Below are 17,732 nucleotides of genomic sequence, written 5' to 3' on the forward strand. Positions count from 1 at the left end.
CAGAGAAAAAAGGGTTCTACAATGAGCTACTAGTCAAGCAGATACGGTTTAGTCCCAAAAAGTAGTGTCTGACCCCTTAGAATCTCCTGTGCTGTTAGCCAATTGTGATTGTGCTCCGATTTATGGCGAGTGACAGCTCATTTGAAACTTCTCATCTGTCTGGTGATAGCACTCCACGTTTTGAGAAGAATAGGAACCTTTTTCTAATCCTTTGACCCTATGGCTGGAATTTTAAGACCAGGACGATAAGAAAATCGCCCTGGTTAAATAAAAAAGTCACAAAGATTTTTAGCAATGAAGAAAATAGTGAATGTTATATTAAATCTAAGGGCTATTGTTTTTCACTTAATAAGCCAAAGCAAGGCCAGCGCACGCTGTTTTGTAAGACAAGGATTTCGAATTTCTTAGAAGAACTTTATTTGTGAACTAAACTGAATTCAAGACTTTGAAACTCAGTAAAACGTATATAATATGAATCAGAGTAAAAAGTTCTTTGAAATGAGCTACTAGTCAAGCAGATATGGTTTGATCCCTAAAAATAGTATATGACCCTTTAAAATCTCCTCTGCTCTGAAGTAATCGTGTTAAAGTATTTGTTATAGTCCTTTAGGTTAAAGGAGACAAAATTTGGCATCACTGTAATCAATTTGAAAGACTGGGCGATCGGCGACGGATGTTTTCTTCAAAATTTGGCAACACTGAACATAAGGCGATGGCCAGGGTGATGGGCTATTTTTTCAGGCTGGTATTTTATCCTGAATCTGAGTCCTACTTTCTCTGGTTGTGAGAGCACTTTTTTCGAAGTTAAAACTAGAATATCAGCAGATTGGTTTCAGTTTTAATGTTGATGAAACTGTAGCTGTCGGTTTCAACCTCAAAGGATACTCTGATAAATCCCTCCAACTTACTGAAATGTATCCCCCTCTCTAAAAGCTTTATTTACCTGGGAATGCTCATTGGAAATTAATTAAGGAAACTATTATGCTTGCCATCCAAAATCTTGAAAGTAGAGCTTATGCGTTACTTGTTTCTAACGTTACGCACCTTAGTCGTTTCCATCTTTCTAAACTTTATAATAATCTAACTGTGCCTCATCTTCTTGCTCTGTTTCCTATTTGGCAACTTTTTCTTGCTTCAAAAAAAAAACTTGTTCACAGGATTTATTTTAAATTTGCCGAATTCTTTTTACATATGCCCTCTTGGACTTAGACCTTAGTCCCTTCTGTGCCTCCAGGGGGACTTAGGGCATCCACGAAAATCTCCAGTCATCTTGGAGGTGTGCTGCAGCTAGTACGTCTTCCCATTCGGACTATAGGGACGCATTTATATTTGACAAGTCTCTTCTGCGTGAACGTCTCTGGGTGTTTTTAGGACGGCCTCGTCTTCTTGATCCTTCCGGTTGCCACAAGAGGATGGAGTTTGGCAAGCGATTCCTGCCCACTCTGATGACATGTCCAAGACAACGCGACCTACAATGACGGATAACATTTGTTATTAAAGGTAGCTGGACCCGTAGCCTGATGGTGTCATTTCTTATCCTTTCTTCTGAGGCAATTGTTTTCAAAGGATTGTATTTTTTCTCTTGTTGTTGGATGAGGTGCCAGGTCTCAGATCCGTAAAGCAGTACTGACAGAAGATTGCTTTGGAACAGTCGTATCCTTAGCCTCAAGGAGTATTTTTGAGATTTCCAAACTCGTTAGAGATGGTTAAACGTCCCGTGTGTTGTCCTAACCTAATTTGCACTTCTCTTGCGTTTGAGCCAGTGTTTTTTACTGTACTGACCAGGTATCTGAACTCAACCACCTGCTCTAATCGGTCAGTTCCACACTTAATATCAAGAGGAGATTCACTGGTAGTCATGCTTTTTTAATTATTTGTTTTAATTTTTAGTCCAAATTGTTCTGCTGCATCTTTAACACTATTTATAAAGGTCTGCAGTCTCAGTTTGCAAGTTCCAAGAAGGCTTATATCGTCAGCAAAATCGAGATCTCTAATTCTGGCTGGCTCACCAATATCAATCCAATACCCCTCGCAATTACTTATGGTGTAATCAACAATAAGGATGAACAGTAAGGGGGAGAGGATACATCCCTGCTTTACTCCTGTCATTATTTTAAATTTTCTTGTATTCCCTTGTCCAGTTTGTACACAGAATTGGTAGAAAGCATTTGTATCTTTGTAAAAATCAATGATAAGTTTAAAGATTTTTTCCAGTATGCCATAATGTGAAACTATTTTCCAGAGTGCTGTTCTGCCTACTGAGTCAAAAGCTTTTTCAAAATCAATAAACACAAGGTACAATTTCCTTCTCCTCTCATTGGATTCTTCCAGCAGCATTTTGAGGACAAATACGAGGTCAGTGCAGGAGCGGTTTGGACGGAAGCTGTGTTGCTGCTCGTGTAGGTGTCTGTCAAGATGTGGTTTTATTCTGTTGAGGATTATTAGAGCGAACAACTTTCCTGGGATTGAAAGGAGGCAGATACCACGCCAGTTTTCACACTTTGTGGCATCTCCTTTTTTGAAAAGTTTTACCAGGGTGCTCCTAGTGCAATCCTTAGTCACCTTTTCCAACACCCAAATTGTCCTGAAGAATTTTCTCCACAAGGTCCCGCAAGGAATCAAAGTCGCCTTCCACAATTATTGATAAAAGAGTGAAAGATTTTAAATATTCCATCAGAAACTTAACCATTATTGGTCCTCTTTATTTTTATGATGGGGTTAGGATTTATTATGTTTTATGATTTATGTCTTGATTATCTAGTGATTATGATATATGATTTATGATTGTGTCTATGATTATTATTCTATTACAAAAACTACTTATTTTTGTTCAGTGTATAAATTTTCTTCTCTTTTCTCTAGAACTTGCTGGGATGTTTATAGAACTTGTTTGAGCAATGAAGTTTGTTGGAGTGCTTGAGTTTCAAAGACCATATTAATCAAATTGCAACTAAGGTTGCCCGAAATTTGGGAATTATAAGGAAGCTAAAGCGTACTTTCCCAAGACCGGTTCTAACAATGCTTTATTTTCCCCTTATTCGTCCGTATTTGATTTATTGTATATTGGTTTGGCCTTCAGCGGTTTTGGGTCATCTATCACAGATTAGAGTATTACAGAATAAAGCTGTAAGAGTACTCACTGAAGATGATAAGCGTTCCTCGGTTAGAAAAAGGTATGCTGAACTACATATTGTTCTCTTTTTCGGATTGATTAAGTTTTAAAATATTCTTTTTATGTTTAAGCATCAGAATAAAATGCTACCAATTTGCTTTCAAAATTTTCTCATGCCTATTTCCAGTGTATATTCTTACAGTTTAAGAGGTTCGAATGAATTTAGACCACCTATGCCTGTAACAACTAGTTCAATGTTTTGTATCCACCGTGTTAGCCCTTGTGTTTAGAATAGTTTGCCAGATGAGATCAAGAAGGTGACGGATGTTTCTGAATTTAGAAGTCATTTAAAATATCATTGTTATAGGGTATATGGGGGTGAGTGAGTCAGTTCTCCGATTTGTTTTGCATTTAATTTGTAAAAAAAATTTTTGTATGTTTGCGTTTGGTTGAGAAGGACAAGTTTAAATATGTTGAATGCTAAGAATTGATGAGTTGAAAACGAGTAGGGGTGGTACAGTCACTTATTAGTGATTTTCATATGTTTTTTTAAGGCCTAGTTCGGGCAGTGATCTCCTTTACAAACTTAGCTTCTGGATTTTGCTATGTTTGGTTGATGAATAAACCCTAATTTATAAAAAAAAATAAAATAAATGCTAACTGTAGGAATTGGTAATTTTACTCTTTCTTATAAAGAAGAAGCACCTCTGGAAAAGACTTTTTCATTAGAGGCAATGCTCTTGCGTTGCTTTTCAGAGGCATCCATCTAGAGTTGTCACCCTCCAAAGGGGGTGGTCGCATAGCATTTAAAGAGGGGTGATTTGATTGGAAATTGAAAGATACAGTGCTTTTTTAAGAGTTAAAAGTGATCATAAGGCGACCAGCCCCGTTCCAGGTCCTTTTTCAAACAAAGCCATCCAATAAAACCTTATGATGGGCACTAAGTTCAAAATTATCTAAAGATCAACTAAATCTGCCTCTGGGTTTGATGGAACTACAATAATTCCCGGTGAAAGTTATGCAAGTTTCCAATCGCTTATATATAAGATTTTTTATTTGGAAAAGAGGACACGTTCGTTCATGGCTCTCCAAAAAAAATTTGTGTTTCAAGGTGGAACTTTCAGGAAAAGTTAAGAGGGATGCTGGGCGTTAAGGTGAAGATGATTAAGTGTTGACTATTCATAGAATTTGGGTAATAAGACGAAACTTTCAGGATATATTGAGAGGGGTTATGAATAAAATTCAGACAATAATATATAAATGCTAGCTACTAAAAAGCCCTATTAGAAATATCTAATGAACAGCTAATGGTTAAAAGGAGAAACTTTCAAGTTATGCTAAGAGCAATTTTGTAGATTAATCGAACTACGACAGACACCTCTTTCCCTTTTACAGATGCATCTTCCCATCACTGATCAAAATTTTTGAAAAAACCGTTTTGTTCAGAATTATGAAAAGGTCCTTGCACGCCCCCTCCTGCCCATTTGGGTAAGATTAAATTTTTTTATTAGTTAAATATGGTATTTTTCATCGAAAAAAGGGGGGAATATATTTTTCTGGATGTTTTCCAAAATAATAACCAAAAATGTTGAGGGCATGAAAACAAGACCAAAAGAGAATATGTGCAGCCATTTTAACGAAAAAGTATTCCTGGAATGTTTTAGGATCATCTGAGGGTATTAAGTTTAAACTTACTGAGGATGTGGGAAACTTGTTGGAGGTCAATCAGTTCCCCTCCCGCACCAGTTTTAGATACTCTATAAAACAAGACATACGATCGAAATTTTGAAATGTCTGTCTTGTTAAAGATAATCTTCAGACGAAACAACAATTCCTCAGAGATGACATAATGCTCTGAATACCCATGGTTGCTGGCTCTAAGATATCGATATTTTCTATTGTTTACATGTTAGGTTTTTATTGGAAAAAAGGGGCATGTTTTACCCTGGGTCTCCAAATAACCTTAGACTATTAAGGGTAAACTTTCAAAACAGGTTGTGAATGTCTGATCACTATTTACTCTGAAAAGGGGAACTTGAACTTTCAATTTTTGATCGGACGAGCCTTCTGCAAAGTTAATAAAACCACCACTCCTTTCAAAACGTATATATGTTAACAATGGGAAACATGCGTAAATTACAACCCTTGACCGAAGGACTATGGGGAGCTTCGTAAACCCTGAAAAAAATAGTAATGTATGTGAGGGCCTCTATTCCCTTTAGACTCTTAAAAGGGGCTCTAGAACTTTCAATTTTCAGTCAAATAAATAATTTTCAAATATTTCACGACTACTTCTTCTATATGACGGGCCTTGGTGAAAAGGTATAGCACACTGTGCCCACATTGCTCTTACTATAGGCAACACTCCTATGTCGCGCATGATATCATAGGCAGCGCTCTAGCGCTGCCTAAGTAAAGAACGATGTGGGCACAATGTTTATTTTTTCTCCATACCCGGGCACTTCGTATCGAAGGAGTTGTCGCTAGCGCTGCCTAAGTAAAGAACGATGTGGGCATAATGTGTTTTTTTTTCTCCATACCCGGGCACTTCTTATCAAAACAGTTGTCGTAGAAACTTCAGAAAGGACTCATTTGATTGGATATTGGAGCGGCTAGTGTCCTTTTTTAATAGTCGAAAGTGATTGGAGGACGACTAGCCTCCCCCCCACTCCAATCATTCCCCCTAACACAGCCAATACAAATTTTCAGATAGCCTTTTTGTTCAGCGTAGTAGTTTTCCAAATAGAAATTATATTTTTGAGGAGGACACTCCCCCAAAACCCTTGGGGCAAGGGTTTTAAGGTATGCCCTGAGGGCATATAAGATCAATGTTGACACAATGTACAGTTTATTATTTTTTTTCTTTAAAGCAGGGCACTTAATATAGAAAGGGTCGTCGTAGAGACTTCAAAAGGGGTTCATTCGATTAGAAATCGAGAGTTCTAGTGCCCTTTTTAATAGTCGAAAGTGATTGGAGTGTAACTAGCCCCCCCCCCCTCACGCCAATCATTCCCCCGAACACACCCAATCGAAATTTTGAGATATCCATTTTGTTCAGCGTAGTTGAAATCCAGATAGAAAATGTGTTTGTGAGGATGACACTCCCCCACAACCAATAGGGCAAGGGTTTTAAGTTATGCCCTGGGGGAATATAAGGTTTTTATAGAAGGCGTTGTCGTGGAAATTTTAAATCAGGCTCATTCGATTGAAAATTAAAAGGGTAGTGCCCTTTTTAATAGTCGAAAGTGATTGCAGGGCAACTAGCCCCCCCCCCCCACCCATCATTCCCCCAAACACATCCAATCAAATTTGTGAGATAGCCATTTGTTCAGCGTAGTTGATTTCCAGATAGATAATATGTTTTGAGGAGGACATTCCCCCACAACCCTCAGGGCAAGGGTTTTAAGTTATGCCCTGGGGGCATATAAGGTTTTTATTGAAGGCTTTGTCGTAGAAACTTCAAAACAGGCTAATTCGATTAGAAAATCAAAGGGCTAGTGCCTTTTGAATATGTCAAAAGTGATTGGAGGGCAACTAGCCCCCCCCCCCAGCCCATCCTTCCCCCAAACACCTCCAATCAAAATTTTGAGCTGGCGATTTTGCTCAGCGTAGTTGATTCAAGATAGAAAATGTGTTTTTGAGGAGGAGACTCCCCCACAATCCTCAGAGCAAGGGTTTTAAGCTATGCCCTGGGGGAATCTAAGGTTTTATAGAATGTGTTGTCGTAGAAACTTCATAAAGGGCTCATTCGATTGGAAATTTAAAGGGCTCGTGCCCTTTTTAATAGTCAAAAGTGATTGGAGGGCAACTAGCCCCCGCCTCACGCTCATCTTTTCCCCAATCACATCCAACCAAAATTATGAGATAACCATTTTGTTCAGCGTAGTTGATTTCCTGATAGAAAATAGGTTTTTGAGGAGGACACTCCTCCAAAACCCTCAGGGCAAGGGTTTTAAGTTATGCCCTGGGGGCACATAAGGCTTTTATAGAAGGTGTTGTCGTAGAAACTTCAAAACAGGCTTAATTGATTGGAAATTCAAAGGGCTAGTGCCCTTTTTAAAAGTCGATAGTGATTGGAGGGCAGCTAGCCCCCCTCCCCCCCCCTTACACCCATCATTCCCCTAAACACATCCAATCAAAATTTTAAAATAGGCATTTTGTCAGCGTATCTGATTTCGAGATAGAAAATATCTTATTGAGAAGGACACTCCCCCACAACCCTCGGGGCAAGGGTTTTAAGTTCTCCCCTGGGGGACTATAAGGTTTTTATATAAGGCGTTGTCGTAGAAACTTCAAAACAGGCTAATTCGATTGCAAATTCAAAGGGCTAGTGTCCTTTTCAATAGTCGAAAGTGATTGGAGGGCAACTAGCCCCCCCCCCGCCTATCATGCCCCCAAACACATCCAATCAAAATTTTGAGATAGGCATTTTGTCAGCGTAGCTGATTTCAATATAGAAAATATCTTTTTTAGGAGGACACTCCCCCACAACCCATAGGGCAAGGGTTTTAAGTTATGCCCTGGGGACATATAAGGTTTTTTATAGAAGGTGTTGTCGTAGAAACTTCAAAACAGGCTCGTTCCATTGGACATTCAAAGGGCTAGTGTCATTTTTAATAGTCGAAAGTTATTGGAGGGCAACTAGCCCCCACCCCCACGCCCATCATTCCCCCAAACACATCCAACCAAAATAAGAGATAGGCATTTTGTCAGCGTAGCTGATTTCCAGATAGAAAATATGTTTTTGAGGAGGACACTCCCCCAAAACCCTCAGGGCAAGGGTTTTAATTTATGCCCTAGGGGCATATAAGATTTTTATAGAAGGCGTTGTCGTAGAAACTTCAAAACATGCTCATTCGATTGGAAATTCAAAGGGCTAGTGGCCTTTTTAGAAGTTGAAAGTGATTGAGAGCAACTAGACCCCCTCTTCCACGCCCATAATTCCCCCAAACACATCCAATCAAAATTCTGAGATAGCAATTTTGTTCAGTGCAGTTGATTTCGAGATAGAAAATATGTTTTTGAGGAGGACACTCCCGCACAACCCTCAGTGCAAGGGTTTTAAGTTATGCCCTGGGGGAATATAAGGTTTTTATAGAAGGCGTTGTCGTAGAAAGTTCAAAACAGGCTCATTTGATTGGAAATTCAAAGGGCTAGCACCCTTTTTAAAGGTTAGAACTGATTGGAGGGCACCTAGCCCCCCCCCCCCCCGCCCACCATTCCCAAAAATACATCCATTAAAATTTTGAGGTAGCCATTTTGTTCAGCGTAGGCTAGTTGATTTCCAGATAGAAAATGAATTTTTGAGAAGGAAACTCCCCCGCAGAAAATAAGTCCGATTGGAAATTAAAAGGGCTAATACCCTTTTTAATAGTCGGCAGTGATTGGAGGGCAACTAGCCCCCCCCCCCCCATGCCCATCATTCCCCCAAACACATCCGATCAAAATGACGAGATAGCCATATTCTTCAACATAGTTGATTTCCGGATAGAAAATAGGTGTTTGAGGAGGACACTCCCCCACAACCATCAGGGCAAGTGTTTTAAGTTATGCCCTGGGGGCATATAAGGCTTTTATAGAAGGTGTCGTCGTAGAAACTTCAAAACAGGCTCATCCGATTGGAAATTAAAAGGGCTAGCGCCCTTTTTAATAGTCGAAAGTGGTTGGAGGGCAACTAGACCCCCCCCCATGCCCATCATTCCCCCAAACACATCCAATCAAAATTGTGAGATAGCAAGTTTGTTCAGAGTAGTTGAAATCCAGATGGAAAATGTGTTTTTGAGGAGGACACTCCCCCACAACCTATAGGGCTAGGGTTTTAAGTTATGCCCTGGGGGCATATAAGGTTTTTATAGAAGGCGTTGTCGTAGAAACTTCAAAAAATGCTCATTCGATTGGAAATTCAAAGGGCTAGTGCCCTTTTTAGAAGTCGAAAGTGATTGGAGGGCAACTAGACCCCCCTCCCCCACGCCCATCATTCCCCCAAACACATCCAATCAAAATTGTGAGATAGCCATTTTGTTCAGCGCAGTTAATTTTCGGATAGAAAATAAGTTTTTGAGGAGGAAACTCCCGCACAACCATCAGGGCAAGGGTTTTAAGTTATGTCCTGGGGGAATATAAGGTTTCTATAGAAGGTGTTGTCGTAGAAACTTCAAAACAGGCTCATTTGATTGGAAATTCAAAGGGCTAGTGTCCTTTTTGATAGTCGAAAGTGATTGGAGGGCACCTAGCCCCACCCCCGCCCACCATTCTTAAAAATACATCCAATAAAATTTTGAGATAGCCATTTTGTTCAGCGTAGGCTAGTTGATTTCCAGATAGAAAATATATTTTTAAGGAGGAAACTCCCCCACAACCATCATGGCAAAGGTTTTAAGTTATTCCCTGGGGGCATATAAGGCTTTTATAGAAGGCGTCGTCATAGAAACTTAAAAACAGGCTCATTCGATTGGAAATTCAAAGGGCTAGTGCCCTTTTTAATAGTTGAAAGTGATTGGAGGGCAACTAGACCCCCCACGCCCATCATTCCCGCAAACACCTCCAATCCAAATTGTGAGATAGCCAGTTTGTTCAGCGTAGTTGAAATCCAGATAGAAAATGTGTTTTTGAGGAGGACATTCCCCCACAACCCATAGGGCAAGGGTTTTAAGTTATGCCCTGGGGGCATACAAGGTTTTATATAAGGTATTGTCGTAGAAACTTCAAAACAGGCTCATTTGATTGGAAATTCAAAGGGCTAGTGTCCTTTTTAATTCTCGAAAGTGATTGGAGGGCAACTAGCCCCCCCCCCCCGACGCCCATCATTTCCCCAAACCCATCCAATCAAATTTGTGAGATAGCCATTTTGTTCCGCGTAGTTGATTTCCAGATAGATAATATGTTTTTGCGGAGGACACTCCCCCACAACCCTCAGGGCAAGGGTTTTAAGTTATGCCCTGGGGGCATATAAGGTTTTTATTGAAGGCGTTGTCGTAGAAACTTCAAAACAGGCTCATTCGATTAGAAAATCAAAGGGCTAGTGCCTTTTTAATATGTCGAAAGTGATTGGAGGGCAACTAGCCCCCCCATGCCCATCATTCCCCAAAACACATCCAATCAAAATTTTGAGCTGGCGATTTTGCTCAGCGTAGTTGATTCAAAATAGAAAATGTGTTTTTGAGGAGGAGACTCCCCCACAATCCTCAGGGCAAGGGTTTTAAGTTATGCCCTGGGGGCATATAAGGTTTTTATAGAAGGTGTTGTCGTAGAAACTACAAAAAAGGCTCATTCGATTGGAAATTCAAAGGGCTAGTGCCCTTTTTAATAGTCAAAAGTGAAAGGAGGGCAACTAGCCCCCGCCCCACGCTCATCTTTTCCCCAATCACATCCAACCAAAATTATGAGATAACCATTTTGTTCAGCGTAGTTGATTTCCTGATAGAAAATAGGTTTTTGAGGAGGACACTCCTCCAAAACCCTCAGGGCAAGGGTTTTAAGTTATGCCCTGGGGGCACATAAGGCTTTTCTAGAAAGTGTTGTCGTAGAAACTTCAAAACAGGCTCATTCGATTGGAAATTCAAAGGGCTAGTGTCCTTTTTAATAGTCGAAAGTGATTGGAGGGCAACTAGCCCCCCCCCCCCCACGCCCATCATTCCCCCAAACACATCCAACCAAAATAAGAGATAGGCATTTTGTCAGCGTAGCTGATTTCCAGATAGAAAATATGTTTTTGAGGAGGACACTCCCCCAAAACCCTCAGGGCAAGGGTTTTAATTTATGCCCTAGGGGCATATAAGATTTTTATAGAAGGCGTTGTCGTAGAAACTTCAAAACATGCTCATTCGATTGGAAATTCAAAGGGCTAGTGCCCTTTTTAGAAGTCGAAAGTGATTGGAGAGCAGCTAGACCCCCCTCTTCCACGCCCATCATTCCCCCAAACACATCCAATCAAAATTCTGAGATAGCAATTTTGTTCAGTGCAGTTGATTTCGAGATAGAAAATATGTTTTTGAGGAGGACACTCCCGCACAACCCTCAGTGCAAGGGTTTTAAGTTATGCCCTGGGGGAATAAAAGGTTTTTATAGAAGGCGTTGTCGTAGAAACTTCAAAAAAGGTTCATTTGATTGGAAATTCAAGGGACTTGTACCCCACTCAATAGACAAAAGTGATCGGAGGGCTACTAGCCCCCCCCCCCCGCCCACCATTCGCAAAAATACATCCAATAAAATTTTGAGATAGCCATTTTGTTCAGCGTAGGCTAGTTGATTTCCAGATAGAAATATATTTTTGAGAAGGAAACTCCCCCGCAGAAAATAAGTTCGATTGGAAATTAAAAGGGCTAATGCCCTTTTTAATAGTCGGTAATGATTGGAGGGCAGCTAGCCCCCCATGCCCATCATTCCCCCAAACACATCCGATCAAAGTGACGAGATAGCCATATTCTTCAGCGTAGTTGATTTCCGGATAGAAAATAGGTGTTTGAGGAACACACTCCCCCACCACCTTCAGGGCTAGGGCTTTGACTTATGCCCTTGGGGCATATAAGGTTCTTATAGTATTTTTTATCGCAGAAACCTAGACACTTGTTCATCTAATTAGATAATAAGAGAACTAATACTATTGATAATTTTCAGAACTGATTGGAGGGTAGCTTGCCCCCCCTCACGCCCCGCATACTTCCAAACGCATCCCAGCACAACTTTGAGATAGCCATTTTGTTCAGCGTAGTTGAAATCCAGATAGAAAATGTGTTTTTGAGGAGGACACTCCCCCACAACCCATAGGGCTAGGGTTTTAAGTTATGCCCTGGGGGCATATAAGGTTTTTATAGAAGGCGTTGTCGTAGAAACTGCAAAAAATGCTCATTCGATTGGAAATTCAAAGGGCTAGTGCCCTTTTTAGAAGTCGAAAGTGATTGGAGGGCAACTAGACCCCCCGCCCCCGCGCCCGTCATTCCCCCAAACACATCCAATCAAAATTGTGAGATAGCCATTTTGTTCAGCGCAGTTGATTTTCAGATAGAAAATAAGTTTTTGAGGAGGACACTCCCGCACAACCCTCAGTGCAAGGGTTTTAAGTTATGCCCTGGGGGAATATAAGGTGTTTATAGAAGCCGTTGTCGTAAAAACTTCAAAACAGGCTTATTTGATTGGAAATTCAAAGGGCTAGTGCCCTTTTTCATAGTCAAACATGTTTGGAGGGCACCTAGCCCCCCCCCCCGCCCACCATTCCCAAAAATACATCCAATAAAATTTTGAGATAGCCATTTTGTTCAGCGTAGACTAGTTGATTTCCAGATAGAAAATATGTTTTTAAGGAGGAAACTCCCCCACAACCCTCAGGGCAAAGGTTTTAAGTTATGCCCTGGGGGCATATAAGGCTTTTATAGAAGGCGTTGTCGTAAAAAATTCAAAACAGGCTCATTCGATTGGAAATTCAAAGGGCTAGTGCCCTTTTTAATAGTCGAAAGTGATTGGAGGGCAACTAGACCCCCCCACGCCCGTCATTCCCGCAACCACCTCCAATCCAAATTGTGAGATAGCCAGTTTGTTCAGCGTAGTTAAAATCCAGATAGAAAATGTGTTTTTGAGGAGGACATTCCCCCACAACCCATAGGGCAAGGGTTTTAAGTTATGCCCTGGGGGCATACAAGGTTTTATAGAAGATGTTGCCGTAGAAACTTCAAAACAGGCTCATTTGATTGGAAATTCAAAGAGCTAGTGTCCTTTTTAATAGTCGAAAGTGATTGTAGGGCAACTAGCCCCCCCCCCTACGCCCATCATTCCCCCAAACCCATCCAATCAAATTTGTGAGATAGCCATTTTGTTCATCGTAGCTTATTTCCAGATATATAATATGTTTTTGAGGAGGACACTCCCCCACAACCCTCAGGGCAAGGGTTTTAAGTTATGCCCTGGGGGCATATAAGGTTTTTGTTGAAGGCGTTGTCGTAGAAACTTCAAAACAGGCTCATTCGATTAGAAAATCAAAGGGCTAGTGCCTTTTTAATATGTTGAAAGTGATTGGAGGGCAACTAGCCCCCCCCATGCCCATTATTCCCCCAAACACATCCAATCAAAATTTTGAGCTGGCGATTTTGCTCAGCGTAGTTGATTAAAGATAGAAAATGAGTTTTTGAGGAGGAGACTCCCCCACAATCCTCAGGGCAAGGGTTTTAAGCTATACCCTGGGGGCATATAAGGTTTTATAGAAGGTGTTGTCGTAGAAACTTCAAAAAAGGCTCATTCGATTGGAAATTCAAAGGGCTCGTGCCCTTTTTAATAGTCAAAAGGGATTGGAGGGCAACTAGCCCCCGCCCCACGCTCATCTTTTCCCCAATCACATCCAACCAAAATTATGATATAACTATTTTGTTCAGCGTAGTTGATTTCCTGATAGAAAATAGATTTTTGAGGAGGACACTCCTCCAAAACCCTCAGGGCAAGGGTTTTAAGTTATGCCCTGGGGGCACATAAGGCTTTTATAGAAGGTGTTGTCGTAGAAACTTCAAAACAGGCTTAATTGATTGGAAATTCAAAGGGCTAGTGCCCTTTTCAAAAGTCGATAGTGATTGGAGGGCAGCTAGCCCCCCTCCCCCCCCCACACCCATCATTCCCCCAAACACATTCAACCAAAATTTTGAAATAGGCATTTTGTCAGCGTAGCTGATTTCCAGATAGAAAATGTCTTCTTGAGGAGGACACTCCCCCACAACCCTCGGGGCAAGGGTTTTAAATTATGCCCTGGGGGCATATAAGGTTTTTATAGAAGGCGTTGTCGTAGAAACTTCAAAACAGGCTCATTCGATTGCAAATTCAAAGGGCTAGTGTCCTTTTCAATAGTTGAAAGTGATTGGAGGGCATCTAGCCCCCCTCCCCCGCCCATCATTCCCCCCCACACCTCCAATCAAAATTTTGAGATAGGAATTTTGTCAGAGTGGCTGATTTCAAGATGGCAAATATCTTTTTTAGGATGACGCTCCCCCACAACCCATAGGGCAAGGGTTTTAAGTAATGCCCTTGGGGCATATAAGGTTTTTATAGAAGGTGTTGTCGTAGAAACTTCAAAACAGGCTCATTCGATTGGAAATTCAAAGGGCTAGTGTCAATTTTAAAAGTCGAAAGTGATTGGAGTGCAACTAGCCCCCCCCCCCCACGCCCATCATTCCCCCAAACACATCCAACCAAAATAAGAGATAGGCATTTTGTCAGCGTAGCTGATTTCCAGATAGAAAATATGTTTTTGAGGAGGACACTCCCCCAAAACCCTCAGGGCAAGGGTTATAATTTATGCCCTAGGGGCATATAAGATTTTTATAGAAGGCGTTGTCATAGAAACTTCAAAACATGCTCATTCGATTGGAAATTCAAAGGGCTAGTGCCCTTTTTAGAAGTCGAAAGTGATTGGAGAGCAACTAGACCCCCCTCTTTCACGCCCATCATTCCCCCAAACACATCCAATCAAAATTCTGAGATAGCCATTTTGTTCAGCGCAGTTGATTTCGAGATAGAAAATATGTTTTTGAGGAGGACACTCCCGCACAACCCTCAGGGAGAGTGTTTTAAGTTATAAACTGGGGGCATATAAGGCTTTTATAGAAGGTGTCGTCATAGAAACTTCAAAACAGGCTCGTTTGATTGGAAACTCAAAGGGCTAGTGCACTTTTTAAAAGTCGAAAGTGATTGGCGGGCAACTAGCCCCCCCCCCCCGTCCATCATTCCCCCAAACACATCCAATCAAAATTTTGAAATAGGCATTTTGTCAGCATAGCTGATTTCCAGATAGAAAATATCTTCTTGAGGAGGACACTCCCCCACAACACTCGGGGCAAGGGATTTAAGTTATGCCCTGGGGGAATATAAGGTTTTCATAGAAGGCGTTGTCGTAGAAACTTCAAAACAGGCTCATTTGATTGGAAATTCAAAGGGCTAGTACCCTTTTTAATAGCGAAAGTGATTGGAGGGCACCTAGCCCCCACCCCCGCCCACTATTCCCAAAAATACATCCAATAAAATTTTGAGATAGCCATTTTGTCAGCGAGGCTGATTTCCAGATAGAAAATATCTTCTTGAGGAGGACACTCCCCCACAACACTCAGGGCAAGGGTTTTAAGTTATGCCCTGGGGGTATATAAGGTTTTTATAGAAGGCGTTGTCGTAAAAACTGTAAAAAAGGCTCATTCTATTGGAAATTCAAAGGGCTAGTGCCCTTTTTAATAGTCGAAAGTGATTGGAGGACACCTAGCCCCCCCCCCTCCCATCATTCCCCAAAACAGATCCAATCAAAATTTGGAGATAGGCATTTTGTCAGCGTAGCTGATTTCAAGATAGAAAATATCTGTTTGAGGAGTACACTCCCCCACAACCCTTGGGGCAAGGGTTTTAAGTTATGCCCTGGGGCATATAAGGTTTTTATAGAAAGCGTTGTCGTAGAAACTTATTAACAGAATCATTCAATTGGAAATTAAAAGGGCTATTGCCCTTTTTAATAGTTGAAAGGGATTGGAGGGTAACTAGAACCCCCACGCCCATCATTCCCCCAAACACATCCAATCAAAATTGTGAGATAGCCATTTTGTTCAGCGTAGTTGATTTCCAGATAGATAATATGTTTTTGAGGAGGACACTCTCCCTAATCCCTAAGGGCAGGGTTTTCAGTTATGCCCTGGGGCATATAAGGTTTTTATTGACGGCGTTGTCGTAAAAACTTCAAAACAGGCTAATTCGACTAGAAATTCAAAGGGCACCTGCCATTTTTAGTTGTCGAAAGTGATTGATGGGCTACTAGTCCTCCCCCCCATGCCCATCATTCCCCCAAACACATCCAATCAAAATTTTGAGATTGCCATTTTGTTCAGCGTAGTTGATTCCCGAATAGAAAATAGATTTTTGAAGAGGACACTCCCCCACAACCCTAAGGGCAAGGGTTTTAAGTTATGCCCTGGGAGCATATAAGGCTTTTATGGAAGGCGTCGTCGTAGAAACTTCAAAACAGGCTCATTTGATTGGTAATTCAAAGGGCTAGTGCCCTTTTTAAAAGTCGAAAGTGATTGGAGGGCAACTAGCCCCCCCCCCCCTCCACGCCCATCATTCCCCCAAACACATCCAATCAAAATTTTGAGATAGGCATTTTGTCAGCGGAGCTTATTTCCAGATAGAAAGTATCTTCTTGAGGAGGACACTCCCCCTCAACACTCGGGGCAAGGGTTTTAAGTTATGCCCTGGGGTCAAATAAGGTTTTTATAGAAGGTGTTGTCGTAAAAACTGCAAAACAGGCTCATTCGATTGGAAATTCAAAGGGCTAGTGTCCTTTTTAATAGTCGAAAGTGATTGGAAGGCAACTAGCCCCCCCCCCCACGCCCATCATTCCCGCAAACACATCCAATCAAAATTTTGAGATAGGAATTTTGTCAGCATAGCCAATTTCTAGATAGAAAATACCTTTTTGAGGAGGACAATCCCCCACAACCCTTGAGGCAAGGGTTTTAAGTTATGCTCTGGGGGTATGTAAGGTTTTTACAGAAGGCGTTGTCTTAGAAACTTCAAAACAGGCTCATTCTATTGGAAATTCAAAGGGCTAGTGCCATTTTTAATAGTCGAAAGTGATTGGAGGGCAACTAGCACCCCCCCCCCCGCCCATCATTCCCCAAACACATCCAATCAAAATTTTGAGATAGGCATTTTGTCAGCGCAGTTGATTTCCAGATAGAAAATATGTTTTTGAGGAGGACACTCCCACATAATCCTCAGGGCAAGGGTTTTGCCCACACAATCCTGGGGGAATATAAGGTTTTTATAGAAGGCGTTGTCGTAGAAACTTCAAAACAGGCTCATTTGATTGGAAATTCAAAGGGATAGTGCCCTTTTTAATAGTGAAAGTGATTGAAGGGCACCTAGCCCCCAACCCCCGCCCACTATTCCAAAAAATACATCCAATAAAATTTTGAGATAGCCATTTTGTCAGCGAAGCTGATTTCCAGATAGAAAATATCTTCTTGAGGAAGACACTCCCCTACAACACTCGGGGCAAGGGTTTTAAGTTATGCCCTTGGGGCATATAAGGTTTTTATAGAAGGCTTTGTCGTAGAAACTGCAAAACAGCTCATTCGATTGGAAATTCAAAGGGCTAGTGCCTTTTTTAATAGTCGAAAGTGATTGGAGGGCAACTAGCCCCCCCCCCTCACCCCCAACATTCCCCCAAACCTATCCAATCAAAATTTTGAGATAGGAATTTTGTCAGCATAGCTGATTTCTAGATAGAAAATATCTTTTTGAGGAGGACACTCCCCAACAACCCTCAGGGCAAGGGTTTTAAGTTATGCCCTGGGGGCATATAAGGTTTTTATAGAAGGTGTTGTCGTAGAAACTGCAAAACAGGCTTATTCGATTGGAAATTCAAAGGGCGGGTGCTCTTTTTAATAGTCGAAAGTTACTGGAGGGCAACTAGCCCCCCCCCCCCAGGCCCATCATCCCCCAAACATATCCAATCAAAATTTTGTGATAGGCATTTTGTCATCGTAGCCGATTTCCGGATAGAAAATATCTTTTTAAGGAGTAAACTCCCCCACAACCCTCAGGGCAAGGGTTTTAACAACTGCCCTGTGTGCATATAAGGTTTTTATAGAAGGTGTTGTCGTAG

At 41.4% G+C, this 17,732-nt stretch overlaps 1 protein-coding gene across 1 annotated transcript; it reads right to left on the reverse strand.

The window, feature by feature from the left end:
- Positions 1 to 1,866: 1,866 nt before the first annotated feature.
- Positions 1,867 to 2,337, reverse strand: LOC148947381 (uncharacterized). Its single transcript, XM_089095785.1, has one exon. The coding sequence runs from the start codon at positions 2,335 to 2,337 to the stop codon at positions 1,867 to 1,869; it is 471 nt and encodes a 156-aa protein (XP_088951911.1).
- Between the last annotated feature and the right edge of the window lie 15,395 nt (positions 2,338 to 17,732).

The sequence above is a fragment of the Artemia sp. Qi Xiang Cuo genome, chromosome 10 (genome assembly GCF_049724085.1).
Source record: "Artemia sp. Qi Xiang Cuo chromosome 10, ASM4972408v1, whole genome shotgun sequence".
Lineage (NCBI taxonomy): Eukaryota > Metazoa > Arthropoda > Branchiopoda > Anostraca > Artemiidae > Artemia > Artemia sp. Qi Xiang Cuo.

Bases quoted from the DNA above. Each gene is read 5' to 3' on its own strand.
- LOC148947381 (XM_089095785.1), bottom strand. From the start codon at position 2,337: ATGCTGCTGGAAGAATCCAATGAGAGGAGAAGGAAATTGTACCTTGTG.